This window comes from Plectropomus leopardus, chromosome 16 (genome assembly GCF_026936395.1).
Source record: "Plectropomus leopardus strain MGB_pleo_1.0 chromosome 16, ASM2693639v1, whole genome shotgun sequence".
Classification (NCBI taxonomy): Eukaryota; Metazoa; Chordata; class Actinopteri; order Perciformes; family Serranidae; genus Plectropomus; species Plectropomus leopardus.
Genome location: NC_142191.1, coordinates 140992 through 164575, shown reverse-complemented (window position 1 = coordinate 164575; position 23584 = coordinate 140992). Strand labels below are relative to the sequence as shown.

At 44.3% G+C, this 23584-nt stretch overlaps 1 protein-coding gene across 2 annotated transcripts in view; it reads left to right on the top strand.

Annotated features, from left to right (window-relative positions):
• The first annotated feature begins 458 nt into the window (after positions 1–458).
• vta1 (vesicle (multivesicular body) trafficking 1) overlaps positions 459–23584 on the top strand; it is a 36548-nt gene continuing 13422 nt past the window's right edge. For both annotated transcript variants that reach the window (XM_042503200.2, XM_042503198.2), the window contains exons 1-5: positions 459–655; positions 9265–9359; positions 16006–16133; positions 19397–19472; positions 21690–21804. In XM_042503200.2, the coding sequence (XP_042359134.1) occupies positions 565–655; positions 9265–9359; positions 16006–16133; positions 19397–19472; positions 21690–21804 (505 nt within the window). In that variant the 5' untranslated portion in view covers positions 459–564. The remainder of the gene's footprint in view (positions 656–9264; positions 9360–16005; positions 16134–19396; positions 19473–21689; positions 21805–23584) is intronic.

Below are 23584 nucleotides of genomic sequence, written 5' to 3'. Positions count from 1 at the left end.
AAAAAAAAAAAAAAGATTTTTTTTTCTTTTAAAAAAATCTGGGTGATTTTTAAAAACGTATTGGGTTTTTTTTTTCTCCAAAAATTCTTGATGAAGTAATTAAAATATTAACGTGACTCACTACGTTTTCAACAGAGTAATCAGTAATCTGTTACATGTCCAAAGTAACCTTCCAGCACTGCTGAAAACCTGTGTGGGAACAAACTGGTTTCTGATGAACCAGTAAATAACCTGCTGGGTGTAAAACGCTCCGTCCGTTAACTTGTAATTACACAAAGAACAAAAGTCAAATACTTTATTTTTCTGATCACATGGTTCACGTGAACATTACGTCATATTATTGATAAATCGCGTTTTACCTGATTTGTTTTTTCTTTTTATTTAAGTGACAAAAGGTGCCCCACCTGAACGGTTGCTGACGTCACCTGTCCCGCACAGGCTGCCGCTCCTATTGGATAAAGACGCGGAAGTGGGTGGAGCACTTGCTAACAACAAACAGGGAGGCTAGTATCCACTTGTCCACTGTCCCCGCCGTGTTTTGTCCGCCGGAGGACTTAAGAAGACATGGCTCTGCCGCCCCAGCTAAAAGCCCTCCAGCACCATATGCGGACCGCTCAGGAGCACGAGACCCGGGACCCGGTGGTCGCCTACTACTGTGAGTCCTGCTAATGCTAAAGCTAATGCTAAAGCTAATGTTAGCGTGTTAGCTCTGTCTGACAGATGGGGGCTGTTAGCTTAGCTGCTAACTTTTATCAACGCCGGGACTGTGTGAGACATGACTCGGACCGGGCACGATCGGGACCAGACATGAGCCGGATCAGACATGAGCCGGATCAGACATCGACCGACTAACCGGCGTTTAATGCCGTTAACGAGACACCGGGTTAGCAGCGTTAGCTCTGACAGCCCAAACTTCATCACTCGGCTAACACCATGACAACACTGTCAGTGAGGGACTGTTCACAACTATCACTGTCAGTGAGGGACTGTTCACAACTATCACTGTCAGTGAGGGACTGGTCACAACTATCACTGTCTGGAAGGGGGCTACTGTTTTTACTTTTGTTTGTTTTCTTTATCTTTCAGTTTTTGTGTCAGTGTTTGTTTGTGGACGGTCCCTAAAGTGTGAGGCGTTGAATGTGGGCTGGTTGAGATGTGAAGACTCAGCTGTTAACGTCCACCGTATACGGTCTCCGTCTGCATGACCGTATACAGACTATGGCTGTTACAGTTTCTGGCTGTGACTTATGGAATAATGTCTGATAGTTTTGAATATTTGTGGCTCTGTCGAAATATATATATATAAAAAAAAAACTCCCCAAAAAAGAATTTAAAGAACAACATTGTTTTAAAGAAAAAAATAGACAACAATTTTAAAGAAAAAAAATGCAAAGAAAGAATTGAAAAAAAGTTAAAAGTTAAAAAACTCAGAAAATGTAAAAGGAAAATATAATTGATTAGAAGTTGTAAAGAAAAAAAAAACCCAAAGAGTTTAAAATCACAAAAAATTAAAATTGGAAAAAAAAAATCTCACAAATTTTTAAAAGGAAAAAAATGCAATGAAAGTTTTCAACAATCAACAAATAAAACAAACAAACAAAGAAAAAAAAAGGCGAAAATTTTCAAAGATTTCTTTTTTTCTACAGAGGTCAAGGCTAAGCCTCCAATATCCTCAAATCCTAAAAATGCCCCGTGTATTTCCTGTTTGTGGGGACACGTATTTTCACAGTACTTTTACTTGTTAAAGACGTGAATACTTGTTCCTGAGTTTACAGACAGTCCCAGTCAGAGGAATGTCCCTGCGTCTCACTGGTGTAGGGTTACTGGTCCAGCTGGTTCCTGGTTGTTGTGTGTGTGTCAGCTGTAAAGAATGGTCTCCGCCTCCCCGCACCCCATGGCCCCACCCCCCGCTTCCCCGCGCTGATCATCACTTGGTGACTCATCAGAGTGGAGGGTGACGTCAGGGGACAGACCTGACCTTTGACATGTTGTTAATAATGTGCTTTTATGAGACAATCATTGTTATTGGTCTGAGAGGACAGGGACGGACAGGGACAATAAAAAGACTAAGAAACCATGATCCCTTTTATGGTTTTATGTAGATTGAATTTTCGTTATATATATATATATATAACTATATATATATATATATATATATATATATATATATATATATATATATATATATAACTATATATTGAACTATATGTAAACATACTTACATTGTTATTTAGAGAAGAAGAGGACGATAGAAAAGGGAATAATCACACATCACAGAGGAGAGGACTCGTGAGACAATAATCCCTGTGAACAGCCGCTGACTGTCTAACCTCGTCTCCGCCCATCTTCCCCCTGAAAATCCTTTTCTTGTACGTCTTTTTTAAATTGGTTCGTGTTTGCACATCGATTTAACTCCATCTTTAAACTATTCTATATTTCCACACCACAGATTGAAATATAGAAAAAGTGCACCGTGGATTTTGAAATAAAACTTTCCCCTCAGATTATCAGGTCAGAACAGTAGTTTTAGTCCCTTCATGTCACACATGAATAAATCATGTTAAAAAGAGAACCATTAAATGATGACAGTGGTGTAAGTGGAATAAAACTGGGATCCAAGGTAGAATAAGAGTAATGTAAACACACACACACACACACACACACACAGATATTTTACTAGACATATTTACAGCCGTCTTTGAAATAACGTTTTTACACTCGTCTTTAATTTTGAGTGGAACGTGTTGAGATGGAGAGTTTGAAGAACATGATCTACACAGGTCCGTACATGATCCGCATCATATGTGCGGACTGGACCGACTCTGTGACCGATGATGTAGAGAGCTGGACGACCACGTCACACATCAGCTGCATATACAGACGGAGAGAAAATCAACGCAGAACTCCAGCAGGTTCAGATGAAGCACGAGTTCACGGGCAGACCGGCAGACCTTCGTGTCTCTTCTGACGGCTGAAGGAAAGTCAGACTTCTGTTGTGGCTCATCAGAGCGCGCAGGCTGCCGCAGGATTAACGTCTAATTAAATAAACGTCTCTTAACACTACGCTTAAAAACTGACTCATCGGTCTACCCCGGACCTCTGAAGTCAGCAGTCTGCATGTGGCATAAAGGGACGTTTGGTGTTTTTAGGACGGACCAGAGAGCAGCTGCTGCTGTCAGGCAGGAAAAAACAACAAACAAACAAACAAACAAACACCAGGACACAACAAACAATGGAGCATTTTTGGACCTGAACAGTCTGAATGTAACTATTTAGTTTCCACAGTGTATTTTAGACTTATTGTAGGAGCTGAGCTGCAAATTCACTGATTACACTCAAATACACAATCTGGACTACATTTAGGACACATGCATCAACACACACACAGTTATCACAACAGGAAGAAGAAAAGAGACTGAAATGAGACAAACGGTCTCTAAAGGGTTAATAACAAACAGTCCCTAAGCGACGTGAATGCAGGATTTGTCCCACAGGCTCGCTGTGCCTGATGGTCCCTGAAATGAGTCCATGTAGACTTTGTGAGTTGGTGGTTTTGCGGTTGTGGTACATTAAAAGTGAAACCAGTTCTGCATGAGGAGCTGGACTGGTTTTGGAGTCTGAGCAGCGCAGTCTGAGCTGCTGCTGGATCAGAGCTGGTGTCAGTCCGAGTTTTCGGACGGTGTCGGTTCATCTCGTTGTGTGGTGGTAAAGTGAGGTTTGAGGTGGCTGTTTGGACCCAGAAGCTGCTGTTTTGTAGAGGTCCTCTCCTCAGGTGGGTACTTAGTGGATTAAGCGAGAATGGGGATCAGGGACTTGGGCTGTTTTAATGGAAAACAGCGCCGGCTGCTTATATTGTGAACAGCGTGTCGGCTCGGTCTGCAGATAAGAGGATTAACTTTATCTCAGAGCAGGAAGCGGCCTCTCCTCCTCGATGCTCGGTGATACCGGTGACTGACGGGCCTCCGGGAGGGAGACACACCTGCAGTTCATTTGGATTATTTCCAAATCTCTTACCTGAAAAAGTCTACCAGACCCTGGCAGTGTGACTGCAGCTCAGTGTGTGTGAGCAGCCTCTGCAGCGTGCAGGGAGGATGTGCTCTGTTTGGCATGCGGCCACAGTGTTTGTGCTGAGATGGACCAGTGACCCAGCCAGACCACTGGAGGTCAGCAGCACCGTGTGTGTGGGACTCTGCGTGTGTTTGTGTGTGTGTTTGTGTGTGTTTGTGTGTGTGTGTGTGTGTGTGTGTGACAGAGTGTGTGTGACACACGGTGTGTGTGTGTGTGTGTGTGTGTGTGTGTGTGTGTGTGTGACACAGAGTCACACACACACACACACACACACACAGCGAGCAGGGCGTCTGCAGAGCTGCACTGTCACTGTTCAGTCACATTTACCACAGACCACAGAGCTCTGCTGTGGTGTGCACAGCCTCTGAATCTGTGAACCTCAGAGCTGTTAGTTAGTGTCCAGCTCACAGAGAATAAATCCCCGGGTTTAACGGCACTGCAGTTAAAAAAAAAAGAGTAGCATAACAACAATACTGTAGAAAAAGCTGCAAACAGAACGTGTGGAGGTGTGACACCTGAGCTGGAGCTGTGGAGCTGTGTCAGCTCCACTGTTGTTGAATTAATTCAAATGAATTAAATGTTAGTTCTCAGTCATGAAAACTTGATTGTAAGGAGTTCCTGCTTTCCTTCAGAGTACCTGCCAGCTGCTGTAAGACTGGATAAAGAAAGAAAAAAGACGCTCCCCCTCACAGGTTTAAATCTGCTGCCAGCTGAGAGTACAATGCACTCAACACCTCCATATACATACATGTATACACGCATACATTCTCTTATTATTATATATATACTGCATGTATATATATAGAGAGAGATATATGATAAGAGTTGAGAGAAATGAGCGCTGTGCACAGGTATGGCTTCGTGGTGGAGCTGAGTAAGCAGCAGTGGGACTCCCGGGCTCAGCCTCAGCGCCGCAGCTCGTTAATAACGTCCACCATCCATCAGTGTGAAACTGCGGCTGCAGCGCAGCCAGAGCGTCAGCCGGCGAGCTGCTGCTGACTCACGCCGCCTCATCACAGCCTGGAACCGCGGCTCGAGCCGCTGTGGACCGTCCTGTCCTGACGCACTTTAGATAGAGCTGCTGATGAAGGGCCGAGGCCCAGAGACGGATCAGACGCTCCGACGCTCACGCCAGAAGGACGCACTTAACCCTTTGAAACCTGGTGCAACATCACTTTTCTAGTGCTGCTTTCAGGCACCTTTCACAAGTATTGAAAGCTTTGAACCTTGAGCAAACTGATGCGATTTCTTTCAGAAAAATGGGGAAAAAGACAATAAGCAACTTAGTAAGACATGCTCTACAAATAAGAGAAATAAGTAGATTTAAAAATATATATTTAAAAAAAAGTAGGAAAACATTTTCAAGGAAAAAATGAAAAAAGAGAGAGAAAAACTTTATTTCTTATTATCATAACATATTTAAAATGATGTTACAGAATTATTATCATTTTTAAATGGTTTTCTTTGTCTCTTTATTTTTCTTTTTGTTTTTATTTTTTGTAATACTTTATGTGTAATTTTCTTTTTTACCTTTTCTTTTTGCTAGTTTTTTTGCTAACTTTGGGTCATTTTTTCTTTTGTTGCCCATTGTCTGCTTTTCGACAGATATCAGGCCAAATTTCTCCGGTTTCAACGGGTTAATCACCCTGCATCGTAAGTGTTTGTCACTCTTTGTGTGCCAGCCTGTATCGAGCACAAACAGTGCACCATGTGACCAGAGGGAAGCTTGAAGGGTCGTTTTTCAGTCCTGACCCTGTTTTTCCAACTTCTTGTCTTTGTGACTAATGAAATTGGTTCATTATTGAGCGAGAACGCTGCAGCTGGCAGCAGCAGCGATATTCAGTCTGTATTTATCATAGTCACGTATTTAGAGTCATGTAACCGTATTATAACTAGAGTGCTACTCTGGTAAGGTGCAACTGACTTCACAGGTTCAACACGCTTCACCAAAATTCATAAAAAAAAAAATCTGGAGGAGTAGATGAGTGACAAGCTGCAGCGGCAGCAGTGTACACTTCTTGTTTCCTTGTTTTTAACTTTTGATTTTGATTTATTTATTTTTGCATTTTGCAGGTTTCAAAGGGTTAATATCAGTTTTTATTGATCAGACTCCACATGGTTGATGGCAAAATGAACGGTGGCATTTTGTGGTGTAATAAACCAGCTGTGGTGTCTTTGAGACACAGTGATTTAGCTCCTGTCTCTCACACAGAGACGCAGCTGTCCTCCCTGATAACGTCCTTGTCATTTCCTGTGACGGAGACACCTCATTGGCTCAGAGTCAGACTGGCACAGATTCCTCATGACCACCGTCACACTGGGTGGAGGCGGTGGCGCTCTGCCAGCTCACCTCGTACCGTTTTTGTTCTGTGCAGCGCCGTGCTGGATGACGCTCTGTGTTCGGATGGAAAATGATAAACTACGATCTTTTTTCTCCAGTGTCAGATTTCAGCTGTCTGCTCTGCACGCATGACGACGTGAGCAGCATCAGAGGCGTGACCTGAAGACACGAAGACGTCTGATCGTGCAGGTTCTCCTGCTGTGATTCTCATTGGTGCAGTCATTGATAATGATGGTGCCTGACGTGCTCTGACATGTTTGGGTCCTAATATTCAACAACTCACTAGTTAAACAAACAAACAAGTTTGTGTTTGTTTCCAGAACCAAAAACATGATTCTCAACAGAAAATCAAAAAGAGGATCACTGGTTGTTTTTTGTGATTGATGTGCCAACAGAGATAGTCTTTGAGGGTTTCTTTCCATGTCGTTTGACAAAAGGGTTTATGGGATGTGACCTTAATATTGAGAAAAAAACTCAACATGACCTCTGAACTCCTTCCTGTACTCAGTGTGTGTGTGTGTGTGTGTGTGTGTGTGTGTGTTTATACTGGCAGCTGCAGCATTAATCCGTCACCTATCGCTCTTTGTTTCAGACTGATGAATGATGTCAAATAACAAAAACACTGCCAGTTTCTTTAGAAATGTGCAGGAAAAAGGCAATGAACAACTTGGCACGAAATGTCACACAAAGTTTTTAGAAATTAGTAAAAGGTGAAAGGTAGAAGTTGTTTTCTTTTAGAAATTCTCAGCACTTTTTCGGGTCATTTTTTTACCTAGTAAATTTGTATTAATTTCTTTCTAATTTTTGGGCCATTTTTTATGAGGTTGTTTGTTGCCTTTTGCTTGTGTTTTTGAAAGAAATATAAATAATATTCTCAGGTTGAAAAGGAATGAAACCTGTGAGCTAGTGGAGACGGTGCAGATTTAGAAATATTGAACACAAGAATATGCAGATGGTACAGTGGGGGATTTAGTAAACCTGATGGATTTGCAAACTCCAGTTGAGTGCGAAATAACGGTGCAAATCTGTACTGGCCAGCAGGGGTCTCCAGCTGCGCGAGCAGATGTTGCACTGGGTCAGTCTCGGCTTGGTTCTGTTTTTTTTAGTTTTCTCACGTCCTCACGTCGCTCTCTCACAGCGTCTGTGTCGCACTTCATTGTCTGTGAACAGCAGACTGAGCGCCGTAAACGGCTGGAACTGCACAGAGGCTTTCTTTGTCTCGTGATGGTTGTCTGTCTGTCCCACTGTCTGTCCAGCTCACTGTCCCTCTGGCTGACTGTCTGCTGCAGGAGTCGAGGACTCTCTGGCTGTCTGTGTGTCCACTGCGGCTCCACACGAGTCCATCATACGTGCGTGTGCCGTGTTTTCAAGAAAAAAAAAACACAAAACGGCCAAGAAAACCAGTCAGATATTTCCCACTTCTTTTATGATCATATGATATATTCATTGTCTTCCATGTTTTTTACTCTAAAGAGGGTTTTAATTTCAATATTTGACATAGATAATCAAAGCTTTTCTCTGGACAAAAGAAATCTCATGTTTTATGTTATAATAAATACTTGGGCAAAATAAAATTGTCCGTCTTCAATATTAGTTAAACGTGACTCCGAGTGGCGTTAAAAAGCCTTTATATAGTCTTAAATCTAACTTGACTTGAGCTGCAGGAGGTCTGCAGTCAGTATTTGCTTGTTTGTTTTTCTTACAGCTGCACCAGTTGCTTTAAGACGAGTTTCAGGTTCACTTTCAGTCTCTGAGACGTCTTCTTCCAGCATGCAGAATGCAGTAAACTTCTTCAGACAGTATTTGCTGAAACTGTGAAATGTTGTGGGCCAAGAAATCTCAGCAGATTTCATTGATGCAATTAAAATAAAGTGAACTGTTGTGAAAGAAAGACCATTAAACTTGTTGCTGGCCCATTGGCTCAGTGGATAGAGCGGGTACCCCAAGTATGGAGGCTAAGTCCTCACCGCAGCGTCCGCGGGTTTGATTCCAGCCTCGGCCCTTTGCTGCATGTCATCCCCTCTTTTTCCCCCGTTCACGCTTCACCTGTCATATGCAATAAAGGCATGAAAAGCCCAAAAAATACAGCTACAGCAGCAGCTACATTGACTGTGACAGGTCACCTAGTGGAAATAGCATGTATTTCCTCCATATGCCAAATATGGTCAAAATGACCTCATCAGGTGGAAAATAGTCAAAATGACAAATTCAGAGTCAAAAGGCCAGAATGACACCCAGAAATAATACAAGTCCTGTTTTTCTGCTCTCATGGCTGTGGGATCAAAAATGTCAGTTTGAATGGGTTTCAATGGAGCATTTTTGGACCTGAACAGTCTGAATGTAACTATTCAGTTTCCACAGTGTATTTTAGACTTATTGTAGGAGCTGAGCTGGAAACTCACTGATATGTATGCCATACGAACAGAATCCATGTAGATGGATTTGTATGTGAGATGAAACAGTTTGTGGGCTTTAGTTTTTGATCAGGAAAGGGTTAATGGATGTTAGGTCAGACGGGCAGCCGTCCCTGCAGGCTCAGTGTGAGCAGCTACATCATGTGAGGAGAAGACTCTGACCACAGAGCTAATTGGCAGGTGAGGGATTGTGGGAGTTGGAGTTCTCTGCAGGATCAGGTCCGTCCCGGCTCGGGTGGAGGTCTCTTCAGACTCCGTGTTTCTGTGTTTGATGTGTTGCAGAGAAGAAAACATCCTCTCTTTGCAGCGATGTTGTGAAAGATTCATGTGGACTCTGCAGTGATTCTAACAGCGGGCCAAACTCTGAGCCCGGCTGTGGACGAATGAAGCATTGAGAAGATGTTTAACTGTTGCCTGTCCTCCTCCTGTCCTCTGCTGCAGGTCGGCTGTATGCCATGCAGACCGGCATGAAGCTGGACAGTAAATCGCCAGAGTGCCGAAAGTTCCTCATCAAGCTCATGGACCAGCTGGAGACGGTGAGTCCACCTGCTTCGGTCCTGTTTTTATCGCAGTAATGTGATGAAAATGTTCACTTGGACTCAATGATGACCTGTTTAAATTTTGGTGGTCAAAGGCCAAAGGTCACTCTAATCTCGGGTGTCTGGTTTTTGTGAACAGGATATCTCAAAAAGGCCTTGAGCAGGTCTAAAGTCGTGTAACAGTGAAGTGAAGCGTCCATGTTTTCGAAGACGTGGATGAAAAGTGACCGCAAAAATTCAGGAGACAGTAATTCGAGTTTTAAAAATAAAATGAAACAGATTCATTTTAGATCATCTTAATCTGTCGAGAATGGACCCGAGAGAACGAGTTCTGGAAACACTTGACTAGAAAACCACCTCTCTGTGGGGGATTTACAGCTTTGTGTTTGGTGTTAAAATGACTCTGATAAATGTTCCAGCTCCTGAAGACTAAAAGGACTTTAAAATAATCGCAGGGACGTCTGGGACAGAAACCGGCTGTTTGTAAGAATCTCACTTGGTTTCATATTTCTTCGTACATGTTGGGCCGAGTGTCCGCTGAAATATTTAAAATGTCTCATAAAGAACATAAAGGTGTGTCTCTGTGCAGAAACACACGCCTGATCTGAAACACACCATGAAGGGCTCCTTTGTCACACTGCAGAGCTCTACTGCTACTACGGACACACGCGCACACACGCACTCACACACGCCCCACCCCAAAAACCAACCACTGCACACCCCACCTCTCAGAGTGAGTGTGTGCACGTGTGTGCGCGCGTGCGTGCGTGTGTGTGTGTGTGTGTGTGCGTCGTCTCAGAGGTTTGAGGTTTCCGTCCAACCGTGCTGTTTCTCCATCGCCCAAATTGATCCTAAGTTTGGAGCGTTATTCACGCCCCTCCCCTTTAATTTGCAAGGACACCGTGCGCAATAATACACCTAAAATCCAGTTTGCATTCATTAGTTCTCCAACCTTACAAGTACTCTTTATTGAGGCTGGGTATAACTTAAAAACGATCATACCTGTACCCTTAACACCATACCAGTACCATCAGAGTACTTCATCCAGTACCCAGGATGGAGGGGCGTGTAGTACAGCTGTACCTTTGAACTTTTGGCTGGTATCTGTGCGCTGGCTGGCTGAGGGAGTCTGTGGACGACAGCCGGAGGAGTCAATACTTCTCTAAAACATGTTTAGATGATGATGATGAGGAGGCCCGTCTTTTTCCCGGTGAGGATAAATGTGACAGCGTCCGTGAGGTCTCACTCCTCTCTGCGCTGGCATCGGACACGCGTTTACGTAAGCTGGTACACAGGGGCCACACTAATTAGATTTTATGGAGCTGTTATGATGAGGACAGGAGGACGGGAGGACGGGGGGGGACCAGAGGAGGTGAACGAGCTCCCAGTGTCCCAGCGGAGTCCAACAAATGAGGCTTTTATCCAGAGACCGAGAGGAACAGAAGGAGAGCTGATGGAGCTGCAACTCCCAAAACAGCCACAAACCAGTTTCACTCTCACTGTCATTTAGACGTGTTTTTAAAAGCAGACGCCGACACGTCAGAGGAGAGGAGGTGGGGTGGGGTGGGGGGTGGGGTGGGCGGGGGGTAGGAAGTCCCACAGTGATGCTGGACTCACTTTATTATTGCTGAGAGCCAATTAAAGGACACACACGCACACACACAGGTTTTACAGAGACTCCAGGGATCTTCATTACTGTCACACACAATTCACATCCGCTGCTTTGATGTGTGTGTGTGTGTGTGTGTGTGTGTGTGTGTGTGTGTGTGTGTGTGTGTGTGTTTGTGTGTGTTTGTGTGTGTTTTTGTGCATACGTGTGTGTGTTTGTGTGCGTGTGTGTTTGTGTGTTTTTGTGCATACGTGTGTGTGTTTGTGTGCGTGTGTTTTTGTGCATACGTGTGTGTGTTTGTGTGTGTGCGCGCGTGTATGTGTGTGTGTTCTTCTGTTTCTGCTCTTAAAATCACACAAACAGATCTTGTTCATGTCCATTTGAATGAATGTTACGCCTACAGATTATTAATGGAGTCAGTTCATATATTATTATTTGTTTATTTGTTTATTTGACATGGACATACAGTAACATTGCCGTAACATTCAGACATGCTCAAGTCCCTAATTTGCAACACCTGTCCATGAGAGGTTTTCAGAAATTACAAGTTAAAATACAGAGAAAGAAGAAAAAAAATAAAAATAAAGAAGGATAAGTCATTACAAATACAGTAGAATCAGAAGTGTTGGATAAAATACAGATATAAGAAGGCTGTGAGGAGACTAAACATACATGATCCTGTAGCTGTTTTAAGTGTGGGAACAAAGTTGACTCCACACCTTTGTTCAAAGCTATGAGATTGTTTAGCATCTTTAGCTCAGTGTGTAGACTATTCCAGAGTTTTGCTCCAGTAACAGAAAAGGCTGATTGTCCAAACGAGGTTTTCACCTTGGACCGCGACAGTTTCCGTTTGCTGAGCCGCGTGTTAACTTGACTACAATCCTTAACAGAGAAGGAGCCAGACCGTGCAGACATTTAAACATCAATTTCAGATTACAGTCGCTAACAAAACTTCCAAAACTAAACATAATATGTTTCTCTAGTACATGACGGTGGTGCCATCCTACAGGTTTTTTGTCCATGATTTTTATTGTTTGATTATATAAAGATATGATCTGTTTTAAGGTTAAGGTTTTAAGTTGTTAGTGAGGCCTGGGACAGGCATCTGCAGGCCTTAAAGTTTCAATAATAATAATATCAATAATTATGACAATGACATTAATAACAACGTCAAAAAATAATAATTATTTAAAAAAAGATAATATTTTACTTTTTCCTTATAGAGCGCTTTTTAGGGTACTACACTTTACAAAAGTCAAAAAATACCATAAAATAGACTTCACTAAAACACACCATGGATCGTTTTTATTCAACTTGTGAAATATAAAATATTTACCTTAAAAAATTCATTCATGCATTCATCCACTGTCTGTAACGGCTTGTCCTTTAAGGGTCGCGGGGGGGCGGAGCCTCTCCGAGCCGTCACTGGGCGAGAGGCGGGATCACCCTGCTGTGAGTGCAAGCCTGAATGGTTTTCTTTCTCTGCGTGTCAGCCTTAAATATCGAAATGGTAAAATACAACATTCAGCTTTACGTCATCTGTCTCTGCTGCCGTATTATTCGATGCACCTGCCCAGAGTGCCGGCTCAGAGTCCGTCAGTCGGTTTTCCTTTCAGGACCTGGATCAGCTGAGCAAGACCAGCATGATCCCAAACATCCTTCTCCCAGCCACGTTGTTTCTGTTAAAATGATTTAACCCTTTGAAACTGCACAAAATATGAGGGGAAGCCAATGAGCAAAGAAAGAGATTTATGGGGAAAAAAAACAAAGAAAGAAAGAAAGAATATTCCCTAAAATTGGTAAAAACAATACAAATCAAGATCAGCAACAACAAAAAACACAGAAAAAAAACAAAAGAAAAAGAAAGTTTAAAAAATTGCTGAAATTATAACTATTCTCTAACATGATATTAAATGTGTAATTGTGATTATTATAACATTATTTTTCCCTGGCCTTTTTTGAAAAAATAATTTTCTAAATTCATTTGTTTTTTTTGCAATTTGTGACACATTTCTGGCAAAGTTGCTCATTGCCCTTTTTCCCATGTTTTTGAAAGAAGTCACACCAATTTGCTCAGGGTTTAAAGGATTAAATGCTTGTGAGAGGGGTCTGAATGCAACACAAGAAAAGAGATGCAGGCTTCAGGTTTCAAAGGTCCAGAAAAGTTTTGGGAATTTGAGTCCAAACTTTTCTTTGTGGCTACCTTTCAGTACACAGTTGTTACACACACACGCACACACACGCACACACACACACACACACACACACACACACACACACAGACGAACAGAGCTGAGTATTTGGTCTTTAGGATCTTGGGGTTGTCCTGATGCAGAGCAGCAGCTGAGCTGTCAGTGTCTGTATCTGTGGGAAGGTTTTCCTCTGAGCTGCTCTCTGAAACACGGGGAAGCCCTGAGGTCAGTTTTCACGGTCTGTGTGTGTGTGTGTGTGTGTGTGTGTGTGTGTTTGTGTGTGTGTGTGTGTGTGTGTGTGTCTCCTCATCGAGTGTTTCCAGTAGCTGTGAGTCATTTCTGCAGAGTCCAGTCCAGCCCAGGCTTCGCCCTCACTGGGATGCTGGAAAATCTTGTTTTTTTACTGGTGTAAGAATCAGTTGAAATTGAGGCTTGGAAACCACCGTCACCGAGCAGATCCTGCTAAATTTAGAGCTGCGGAGCTTAACGTCTAAAAATGCATTTACATTTTATTTTAACGGATTTCTGACATAATGAAGGTGATATTTTAATGGTCTACCGCAGTGATACTCAACTTATGGCCCGCAGGCCAAATCTGGCCTCTGATAGGGCCCCAAACATTTTCTAATTCACAATAAAGTGATTTACACTAGGAATAGTTTTTGTCCTTTTAATATCCATAAGGTGCCAGAGAGCATAAAACAGCATCAAAATAGAGCCCTCACACCCCCCTGACAGAGGACACAGCTGGGACACTAATGTCCTAAAATACTAGAAATATTCTAAAATCATCGAAATGCTCCCCCTCCAAATGTCCTAAAATCCTCAAAAATGTACTAAAATACTAAAAATTCCCAAAGTCCTGAAGATGTCCCAACATCCTAGAAATGTCCTCAAATGCCAGAAATATTCTAAACTTCTTCAGAAGTCCTAAATTCCCATAAACATGCATGGATCTGCTGTGAGTGTCCCCTGGCCTCCTGTCCCTTTGTGGACAAAGAAATGGGAGTGTCCCCAGTCTGTTGAACTGCCCCTGTCAGGGTGGTGGTGAAGCTGTCTCTCTGCTGTCTGTCTCCGTCTCTCTGATTGTCTTCAGTGTGGCCGGTGAACACTGCGGTCTGGCTGCTGTGATTCAAAGGGTTAATCTGCTCCTCTCTCTGTCTGTCTGTTCAGATTAAATTGGCGGCGTGGCTCTGTTGCGCTGAGCTTGTGTCTGCTTCGCTGTGATTGGTTGGTTTAAGGAAACATCAAAAATCCAGACTGTGTCCAGCGGGGTGTTTTCCAAAGCGACCAAGGAATGTCCTGGTCTGAGGACAAACATCAGTTCTGGGCCAGTCCGGGTGTTTTCGGCCGGTGGCTGTGGTTGGCTCAGTGTGAGAGTCTTGCATTGCGTTCAGCACTGTTGCAGGGTGTTTGTGCGCCCTGCTCCGAGGAGAGGAGCGCAGAGCTCAGTACAACCACGCTCGCCACAAAAGCCTCATTCCCGCTGCACAACAAACCCGCCCTCTGTTTTTCGAATGTCATGGGAATGCACGTGATCGGCATTCACACTCGGGTCACGTGACTCTGCAGCAGACACGGGTTTTTATCGCCTCTGCTCCGATCGGCATTGATGGGAACACAACACCTGCATGAATGCGGTAATTTCAGTGCCTTAATTGGTGGGATGCAACGGCGTGATGTCACTAATGACTGTCCGTGTCCTCTGAAGCAGCACTAAGACACCCCGACTCTGCCGCCTCTTTATTTCTGTATTTTCCATTATTGCTCTCCGGCCTTTACACTTAAATTATAACTGCTGATTAGTGACCCTCAGTTCTTCAGTGAGCGCTTATTCTTTCTTGTGTTTTAGTACACAACTGATTCTCCAGGTTCTTTTTCCTTCTCTGCCTCCCTCCGTCTGAAAACACTCATGTCGGATTTCTGCTTTATACTCACTGCATTACGCTAACTCCGCTGCCTCTCTCTCTCTCACCCTCGCCCCCCCCTCTCTGTAAAGCCCTCTGAGGCAAAGCGTGTTTTCTGAAATTGGGCTTCATAAATAAAATTGACTGGACTTGTTAGTCTGCACTGAGTTTGACAGGAAGACGTAAGAGACAAATAAAGAGAAGAAACCACTGAAAAGTTCTCAAAGACCTCTGATCCTGCTGCTGTTTACCTGTTCACCTGCCTGTCTGTGACATCACACCGACACACCAACAGGACTACACACACACACACACACACACACACACACACACACACACACACACACACACACACACACAGAGTGAACAGTGTGTCTATCCAGGCTGGTTCAGGAGAGAGGAGAGAGGGATGATGGTGTTTAATGGAAGAGAGGAGTCACAGTCAGAGTGAAGGTAAAGGGCTGAGATGGAGGAGCAGTTGGTGGTTTTTGGTGCCCACTAAAGCGAGGACGCTTCACTGGAGTCCAGATGACGGAGACATTTTCTAAATGCTGTGAATCAAAGGTCTGCCTCCTCTCAAACTCCTCCAGGTGTCTGTGTTTATTTCACCTCGTACAGCATGCAGCTTCACCGCGGCTGTCCTCACGGCGGCTGTCCTCACGGAGGCTGTCCTCACGGCGGCTGTCCTCACAGTAATCATGCTGAGATGACACGAGTTCTCTGCATGTTTCTGTCAAAAAATCCTCCTCATCGGCCACAACGCTCACATCGTGTTAGACAGAGTGGAATTATTGCACCAGTCCGTGTCAACATACGGTAACTACCGTAATAATGACGATAATAACGATCTATTGTGTGTGTAGCACAAGTCACCGAGTCACTGTCCCGACTGACCCGGTAAAGTGCTGACGATGAGGGACATCTGTGTTTTCCAGATGAAGAAGGAGCTGGGTGACAATGACTCCATCAGTCAGGAGGTGGTTGGAAACGCCCACATTGAGAACTACGCCTTAAAGATGTTCCTGTACGCCGACAACGAGGACCGATCAGGACGCTTCCACAAGTAAGGGCCGCAGCCCGGCTGACATGGACACATCATGTGGTCCACTTCACCTGTCCGTGTCCGTGTGTCTGTCTGTGTCTGTGTGTCTGTCTGTCTGTGTGTGTGTGTGTGTGTGTCTGTGTGTGTGTGTCTGTCTGTCTGTCTGTGTGTGTCTGTCTGTCTGTGTCTGTGTGTCTGTGTGTGTGTGTGTCTGTGTGTCTCTGTGTGTGTCTGTGTGTGTGTGTCTGTCTGTGTCTGTGTGTGTGTGTGTGTGTCTGTGTGTCTCTGTGTGTGTGTGTGTGTGTCTGTGTGTCTCTGTGTGTGTGTGTGTGTCTGTGTGTGTGTGTGTGTGTGTGTGTGTGTATTAGTACTATTTGATTCCGAGCGCCACAAGCTGATTATAAAACACTTATTGATGCATCGACATGTTTAATTTCTATAAATGAAAACATGTAGAATCTGTAATATCGTATTTAACCCTTTAGGGACTGTTTGTTATTAACCCTTTAGGGATTGTTTGTTATTAACCCTTTAGGGACTGTTTGTTATTAACCCTTTAGGGACTGTTTGTCTGTGATTAGGACTGAAAGTAGAAAATCATATTAATTAATAATATTTTTTATAGCCTGATTCTGAAAAGCTCATTTTGTGCTCAGAGCGATGTGAGTGTGTGTGATACTAAAGCTAAAAACAAATGAAAAAAGTTGTCACTGAACCTCTCATTGAGAAATTTTAGCACCAACATTTTATGATTCACCAGACTGTTATTGTTATTATTGTTATTGTTACTGTTATTGTTGTTGTTATTATGGTTACTGTTATTGTTGTTATTATGGTTACTGTTGTTGTTGTTACCGTTGTTGTTATTATTGTTACTGTTGTTGTTGTTATTGTCGTTGTTGTTTAAAACTAACTTGAGCAGCAAGTTACATTTTTTTAACATCACAGATGGTTTCTCCTATGAACTGCATCCACTCATCCAATCGTCCACACTGCAGCAAGGTTACTTTCCCTGGCTGCAGGATGGATGGATGGATGTTGGATGCAGGGATGGATGACTAGATGGATGCATAGGTGCAGGTGTCGGCTCCTCTGAGTTGTTTGTGGGGAAATGAGCTCTGAGAGTCTCTCTGTCTGCAGCACACTGAGCTCACACTCGGCTCCACTCAACAGGAACACAAACAGCTTTACGAGCAGCAGCGCACTGTGTGTGTGTGTGTGTGTGTGTGTGTGTGTGTGTGTGTACAGGTACAAACATAATAAACACACCATCACATATTAACACAAACAAGTACACACACAAATAAATATGTAGGTGTGTGTACACAGACACCCACAGAAGAACACACATTGGTACACACAGCCACCTTTATGATGCACACACACACACACACACACACACACACCTGGAGGCTCCAGGGTGAAGCTTTATGGGAAACTTGTTGGAATAAGAAACTTCCTCCAACATGTTTAGGCCACTGCTCACACACACACACACACACACACACACACACACACACACACACACACACACACACACACACACACACACACACACACACACATTGCATGACAAGGCAGCCATTCATGTTCCTTTCATTCTTTCATTAACTCTGTGTGTGTAAATCTGGGCTGTGGTAGTTTTAAACTCAGGACATCCAGATCTCCAAATATATAAACAAACTTTTCATGTTTCGTTGTTGACACGTCTGCATGCAGCTTTTGTTCTGCTGGAAATAAATTAAAATAATGGTAGACTTTAATATAAAAATCAGATTAAATCTGAAGTGGTAACACCTGAATGTATCTCAGGGCTCCTGCAGGTCCTTCAAAAGTCTTAGAGGTGTTCAGTTCATAAATCTGAAAATATTAATGTCTTTTGATCCTTTATTTAACCCTTAGGGCCCACTTTAGTATCACACATGTTCCTATCAATCTGCACACAGAAAAGGCTTTTCAGAATTAAGCCTTAAAAAGTTTTACACATTAATATGAAACATTGATACTATTGCGTTTTGTTTTTTTTTTCCAGAGCGGAGCTGTGTGCTTTATCACAGCTGACTTTAACTCTGTCAGATCTTTAGGCGTGTTTGATTATTCATGACGGCTGTTACTCGTTCAGAGAGAATTCAGTCTTTTCTGTAAACCTGACTGTAAACTAAAGAAAACCACAGACTTACTTTGTCTGTAATAATTTAGCTAAAGGTCTACTTACTGACTTTAACAGAGCTCTCAGCCACGTGTCCCACGTGCCCTCAGTCCTCACAGCTGTCTCTGCAGAGTCCGTCCTCTGGACGCCTCCTTCACACTCACAGCCAATCAGACGGCAGCTGTCTGATTTTAGAAAGCATGTTGGCACCACGGAAACTACAAAACTTTAACACAACAGCTTGGTCAGGATACGTGGGGCGGCTGTGGCTCAGAGGTAGAGCGGGTCGTCCTCTAATCAATCTCCGGCTCCTCTGGACAGCATGTCGAAGTATCCTTGGGCAAGATACTGAACCCTGAATGGCTCCCAATGCCGCATCATCAGAGTGTGAGTGTGTGTGAAGGATTACTGAGAAGCAGGTGGCACCTTGTACGGCAGCCTTGGCCAACAGTGTGTGAAAGTGTGTGTGAATGGGTGAATGTGACAATGTAGTGTGACAAGTCAGTCCATTTACCATTTACTAACAACTGTTTGTAAACAACAATGACATCACCTCTCAGTAACTGTTGTTGATTGTCTCTGTTATATTTGTAAACAATAACAGTCGTTGATCGTCTCTGTTATATTTGTAAACAATAACAGTCGTTGATCGTCTCTGTTATATTTGTAAACAATAACAGTCGTTGATCGTCTCTGTTATATTTGTAAACAGTTTGATCACCAGTACAGTTTGGAGACGGAAAGTCTGAACTAAGAGATTTTTCTGTTTCTCCTCCTCTCTGTCCTCCTCCTGTCTGTCTTCCTCTCTGTCCTCCTGTCTGTCTTCCTCTCTGTCCTCCTCCTGTCTGTCTTCCTCTCTGTTCTCCTCCTCTCTGTCCTCCTCCTGTCTGTCTTCCTCTCTGTTCTCCTCCTCTCTGTCCTCCTCCTGTCTGTCTTCCTCTCTGTCCTCTTCCTGTCTGTCTTCCTCTCTGTCCTCCTCTCTGTCTTTCTCTCTGTCCTCCTCCTGTCTGTGTTCCTCTCTGTTCTCCTCCTCTCTGTCCTCCTCCTCTCTGTCTTCCTCTCTGTCCTCCTCCTGTCTGTCTTCCTCTCTGTTCTCCTCCTCTCTGTCCTCCTCCTGTCTGTTCTCCTGCTGCAGGAACATGATAAAGTCGTTCTACACAGCCAGCCTGCTGCTGGACGTGCTGTCCGTTTTTGGGGAGCTGTCAGAGGAGGTGAGATGATGACATGAAGGTCTGATCCTGAACACTGTTTCTCTCCTTAGTGACGATGATCAATAAACAGATCAGTCTGGATGATCCAATCAGCTTTCTCAGAGTTATGTGATGCAATAACAGCTCTTATACTCCTGCTGCATCATGAGGGAGCCAGTTCCTACTGACAAGCACATAGACACAGCATCATATGACCTCACGGCGTCATGTGACCTCACAGCGTCATGTGACCTCACAGCATCATCTGACCTAGAAAAGACTGAAAAGGGTTTCCACTGCAGTTTGGACAAACATGTGTTTTTACAGTCGGCTCCGATTACCACCTCATGCCAGAGGAAACTGTTTTGTGATAAACGGGAGTTCTTCAAAATGTTTCCATTAGGAGTCTTTTGTATTCGCATTGTCAACTACAATTGAAGGGTTAATGGAAAGCGGCCTTCTGAGAGCAGAGAGCCTGTTAGCGTCAGAGCTAACCCCAGCCTGCCCCTCACACACACAGCAGGCTGCAGACTCACACACACACACACACACACACACACACACACACACACACACACACACACACACCTGTCCATCTCAGTATGATTGTAACAAACTGCAGGTCGTTCTCTACTTTGTGTCCGACTCACACAGAAGCCATGAAAACATCAACAGGACACTTAGATTAGTACAGTTAGCTGCTGCACTGAGTGAGAACCAGTGGACACACACACACACACACACACACACACAGAGGACAATGGGCCCTCAGAGCGGTGGTGGTGAGTGCTGTGCAGACAGTCAGCAGTGATCGAGTTTCGAGCGGTAAAAAGAGGTTTTCGGAGGCTGAGTGGAGTCAGTGATCAGCGAGTCGGCTCAGGGTTTCTGAACTCTGTAAAAATCACAAATTCAGAGTCAAAAGCCCAGAATGACACCCAGAAATAATACAAGTCCTGTTTTTCTGCTCTGATGGCTGTGGGATCAAAAATGTCAGTTTGAATGGGTTTCAATGGAGCATTTTTGGACCTGAACAGTCTGAATGTAACTATTTAGTTTCCACAGTGTATTTTAGACTTATTGTAGGAGCTGAGCTGCAAATTCACTGATTACACTCAAATACACAATCTGGACTACATTTAGGACACATGCATCAACACACACACAATTATCACAACAGGAAGAAGAAAAGAGACTAAAATGAGACAAACGGTCACTAAGGGGTTAAATGTCCAAAGGAGCAGTTAACCCTGTGTGGGTCAGAGCCCTGCAGAGGAGTGCAGTCACATGTTACCTGAGTCTTCCTGAGTATACGTGAGTGCTGCTGTGGTGTAAACTCAGTGTTTAGAGAGTCCGTGGTGCAGTGTTCACAGTGTGGGAGCGTGATGCGTCCCTGTCCTGGCAGAACTCTTGTGTATTTAATTTTCTCATTAAATGTTTTCTGGGTGAGTCGCCTTTCTGCAGAAATGTTGTGACGGTGACATTAAGATTCCCGTCCATCCGAGGCGTGCTGCGATATCGCGGCCGTGTTGTTTTAGTGATTAGACATGACTACCTTCAGCCACTCTCCTTTATTTTACGGTGAGACTGAGGCTGAACAAACACGGCTCTGCAGAGAAAAGCCCTCGGCGCTCACACGCTCGGCCATTGTTCCTCAGCTGCTGCTGAAAACACCACACTTATCTGCTCCACGCAGGAATTTCTCCTTTCAGTCTTATCAGCCTGCTGTTGCTGTAAATCTGCTGCCCCCACCTCTCTTCACCTCTTCCACACTTTTCACCTTTCACACATCCTGCCTCTCTCATGGAACATTATCACCTGGAGCCCAGTTGACCCAGTTAACCCAGTAACTGCCCCACTTCTCCTGCACGGCCTCTGACCGAGGATGTTTGCACACAGTTGCTTCCTGATTTTGCTGGCCCCAGGTACCAGTTTTAAGTGGTTTGGTTTAGCAGTTCGTGGACTGCCTGAATGAGTTGTTCTGACACGCTCCGGCAGATCGACATGTTCTCTAAGTCAGCGGCTGTGCAGACGGCGTCACGGCGCCCAATCCAGCTGCATTATTAAAAATTAATTAATCAGTATGACGATGTGATAAACGTCGTTATAAAACGTCGTTATAAAAGGCTGAGGACTCAGATTACACATTTTTCTAAATGAAAATGTGACAAAAAAAATACACGTTTTGATGTTTTTAGAGAATGATACCCGAAACCCAGTAACCTTTCTGACTGTAAACAGAACGTCCAGCACAGGAAGTACGCCCGCTGGAAGGCAACCTACATCCACAACTGTCTGAAGAACGGAGAGACGCCGCAGGCCGGGCCCATCGCCATGGACCAGGACGGGGAAGCAGGTGGGTCCCACTGATACGCCACCAGAGAACACACACACACACACACACACACACACACACACACACACACACACACACACACACACACACACACACACACACACAAAGGCTGAGCTCTGTGGAGTTTGCCCTTTAAGGACCTCTGAGGCAAACCTCCTCTGTTGATGTGTTTTTGTCTGTGTGTGTGTGTGTGTGTGTGTGTGTGTGTGTGTGTGTGTGTGTGTGTGTTTAACAGAGGTTGACCTGATATTTATGTAGCTGCTCTGGGTTTGCGTTGATATCCAGCGTGGATCCGCTGTGAGTGGCTGACCTTTGTTTCTCGTCGGCTCTCCGCGGATAAACGTGACCTTTACGGAGACCTTGAGGAAGCAGCAGCAGATCTGCAGCAGACGGGCGGGAAACACCGGAGCGCAGACGGGCTCTGAGGCAGTGGGAAGAATCGGGGCAGGAAGCTAAACTTTGGTTGAACAGTTCAGAGTTTCAGCAGCAAACTGCTGTGAGACTCACCTGCTTTCATCTTTTCTTCAGACGGATTTCCTCAACTCGAACCAAAGTCGCCACCAGAATCGTCTCTGATGAGTTTTTCACTTCTCATCTGACCCTCCCCATCTTTTTACTTCTCTTCTGGTATAATTAACCCTTTGAGATCTGGATCCAAATCGGTTTTCCTGTGCATGCGTTTTCAGTCGGAGCGTTACATACCATTATATACCACTATATATTCTGTTATATAGCATTAAAGAGCGTGTACTCTGGAGAAACCTCAGGAAGGTATGAAATATTACAAAGCCTAGTGGTCACCGTGTGTCTTTACGATGAGTATGTGTAGTGACAGCTCCATATGTGAGGCTCCTCTACATTAGACGTCACATGAACAGCTGAGTGAGGACGCAGGGTCTCAGCGTCATACTGACATTATTATTATTATTATTACAATAATAATAATAATTAGATTATTATTATTGTTATTATTATCACATTATTATTCAGACAGCAGCCAGCTCAGAAACAGAGGGAGAAAGGTGTCTTCTGGTTTAGGAGTTTGTCTTTTCTAAGGCACTGGGCGGAGTCTGATCATCTGCTGCGGGAGAATTTGAACCTTGATTGCAGTTGTCCTCGTCACATGAGCTCCATCTGACGGGTTTGAGTCTCTGACACACTAAGTGAGCTGCAGAATGCGGCTCCGGTCCGCAGCTATGACCTCCCCGAGCTCAGCGCTGTGTTCGGCGGATCATAAATCTGATCGTTCAGGACTCCGCAGCATCTGGACTCACTTTCAGATTGCGCTCGCAGGGCGAGAAGTTGCGTCAGGTTTCCCTGGAGAGGACAAGAGCCGGAGCAGGAATGTGTGTTGACATGGACACTAACGTCTCCGGGCCCTGTGGGCCCGAACCTAAACGCTCATGTCAGCGAGTCGACATCCACCGACTCCTCGCTGAAATAAAGGCCATCTGCTGGCCACGCCCGCTACACATACATGTGTTTGACCCAAACATCGCCCGCTCGCCATGACATCACCTCCAGGATCCCGCCAAAGCGCGCACACACACACACACACACGCACACACACTCTGTCCCTCTTCAATCTGTGTTATTCTGCTCTCTGAATGTCTCACACACTCTCAGTCCTCTCCCAGGATGCATCAGGGTCTGTGTGTCACTGATGACATAATGAAACTCATTCCCACTGATGGAGAACACGCCAGCACACAGTTGACATCATCCACCCAGCACGCCTCTGTGTGTGTGTGTGTGTGTGTGTGTGTGTGTGTGTGTGTGT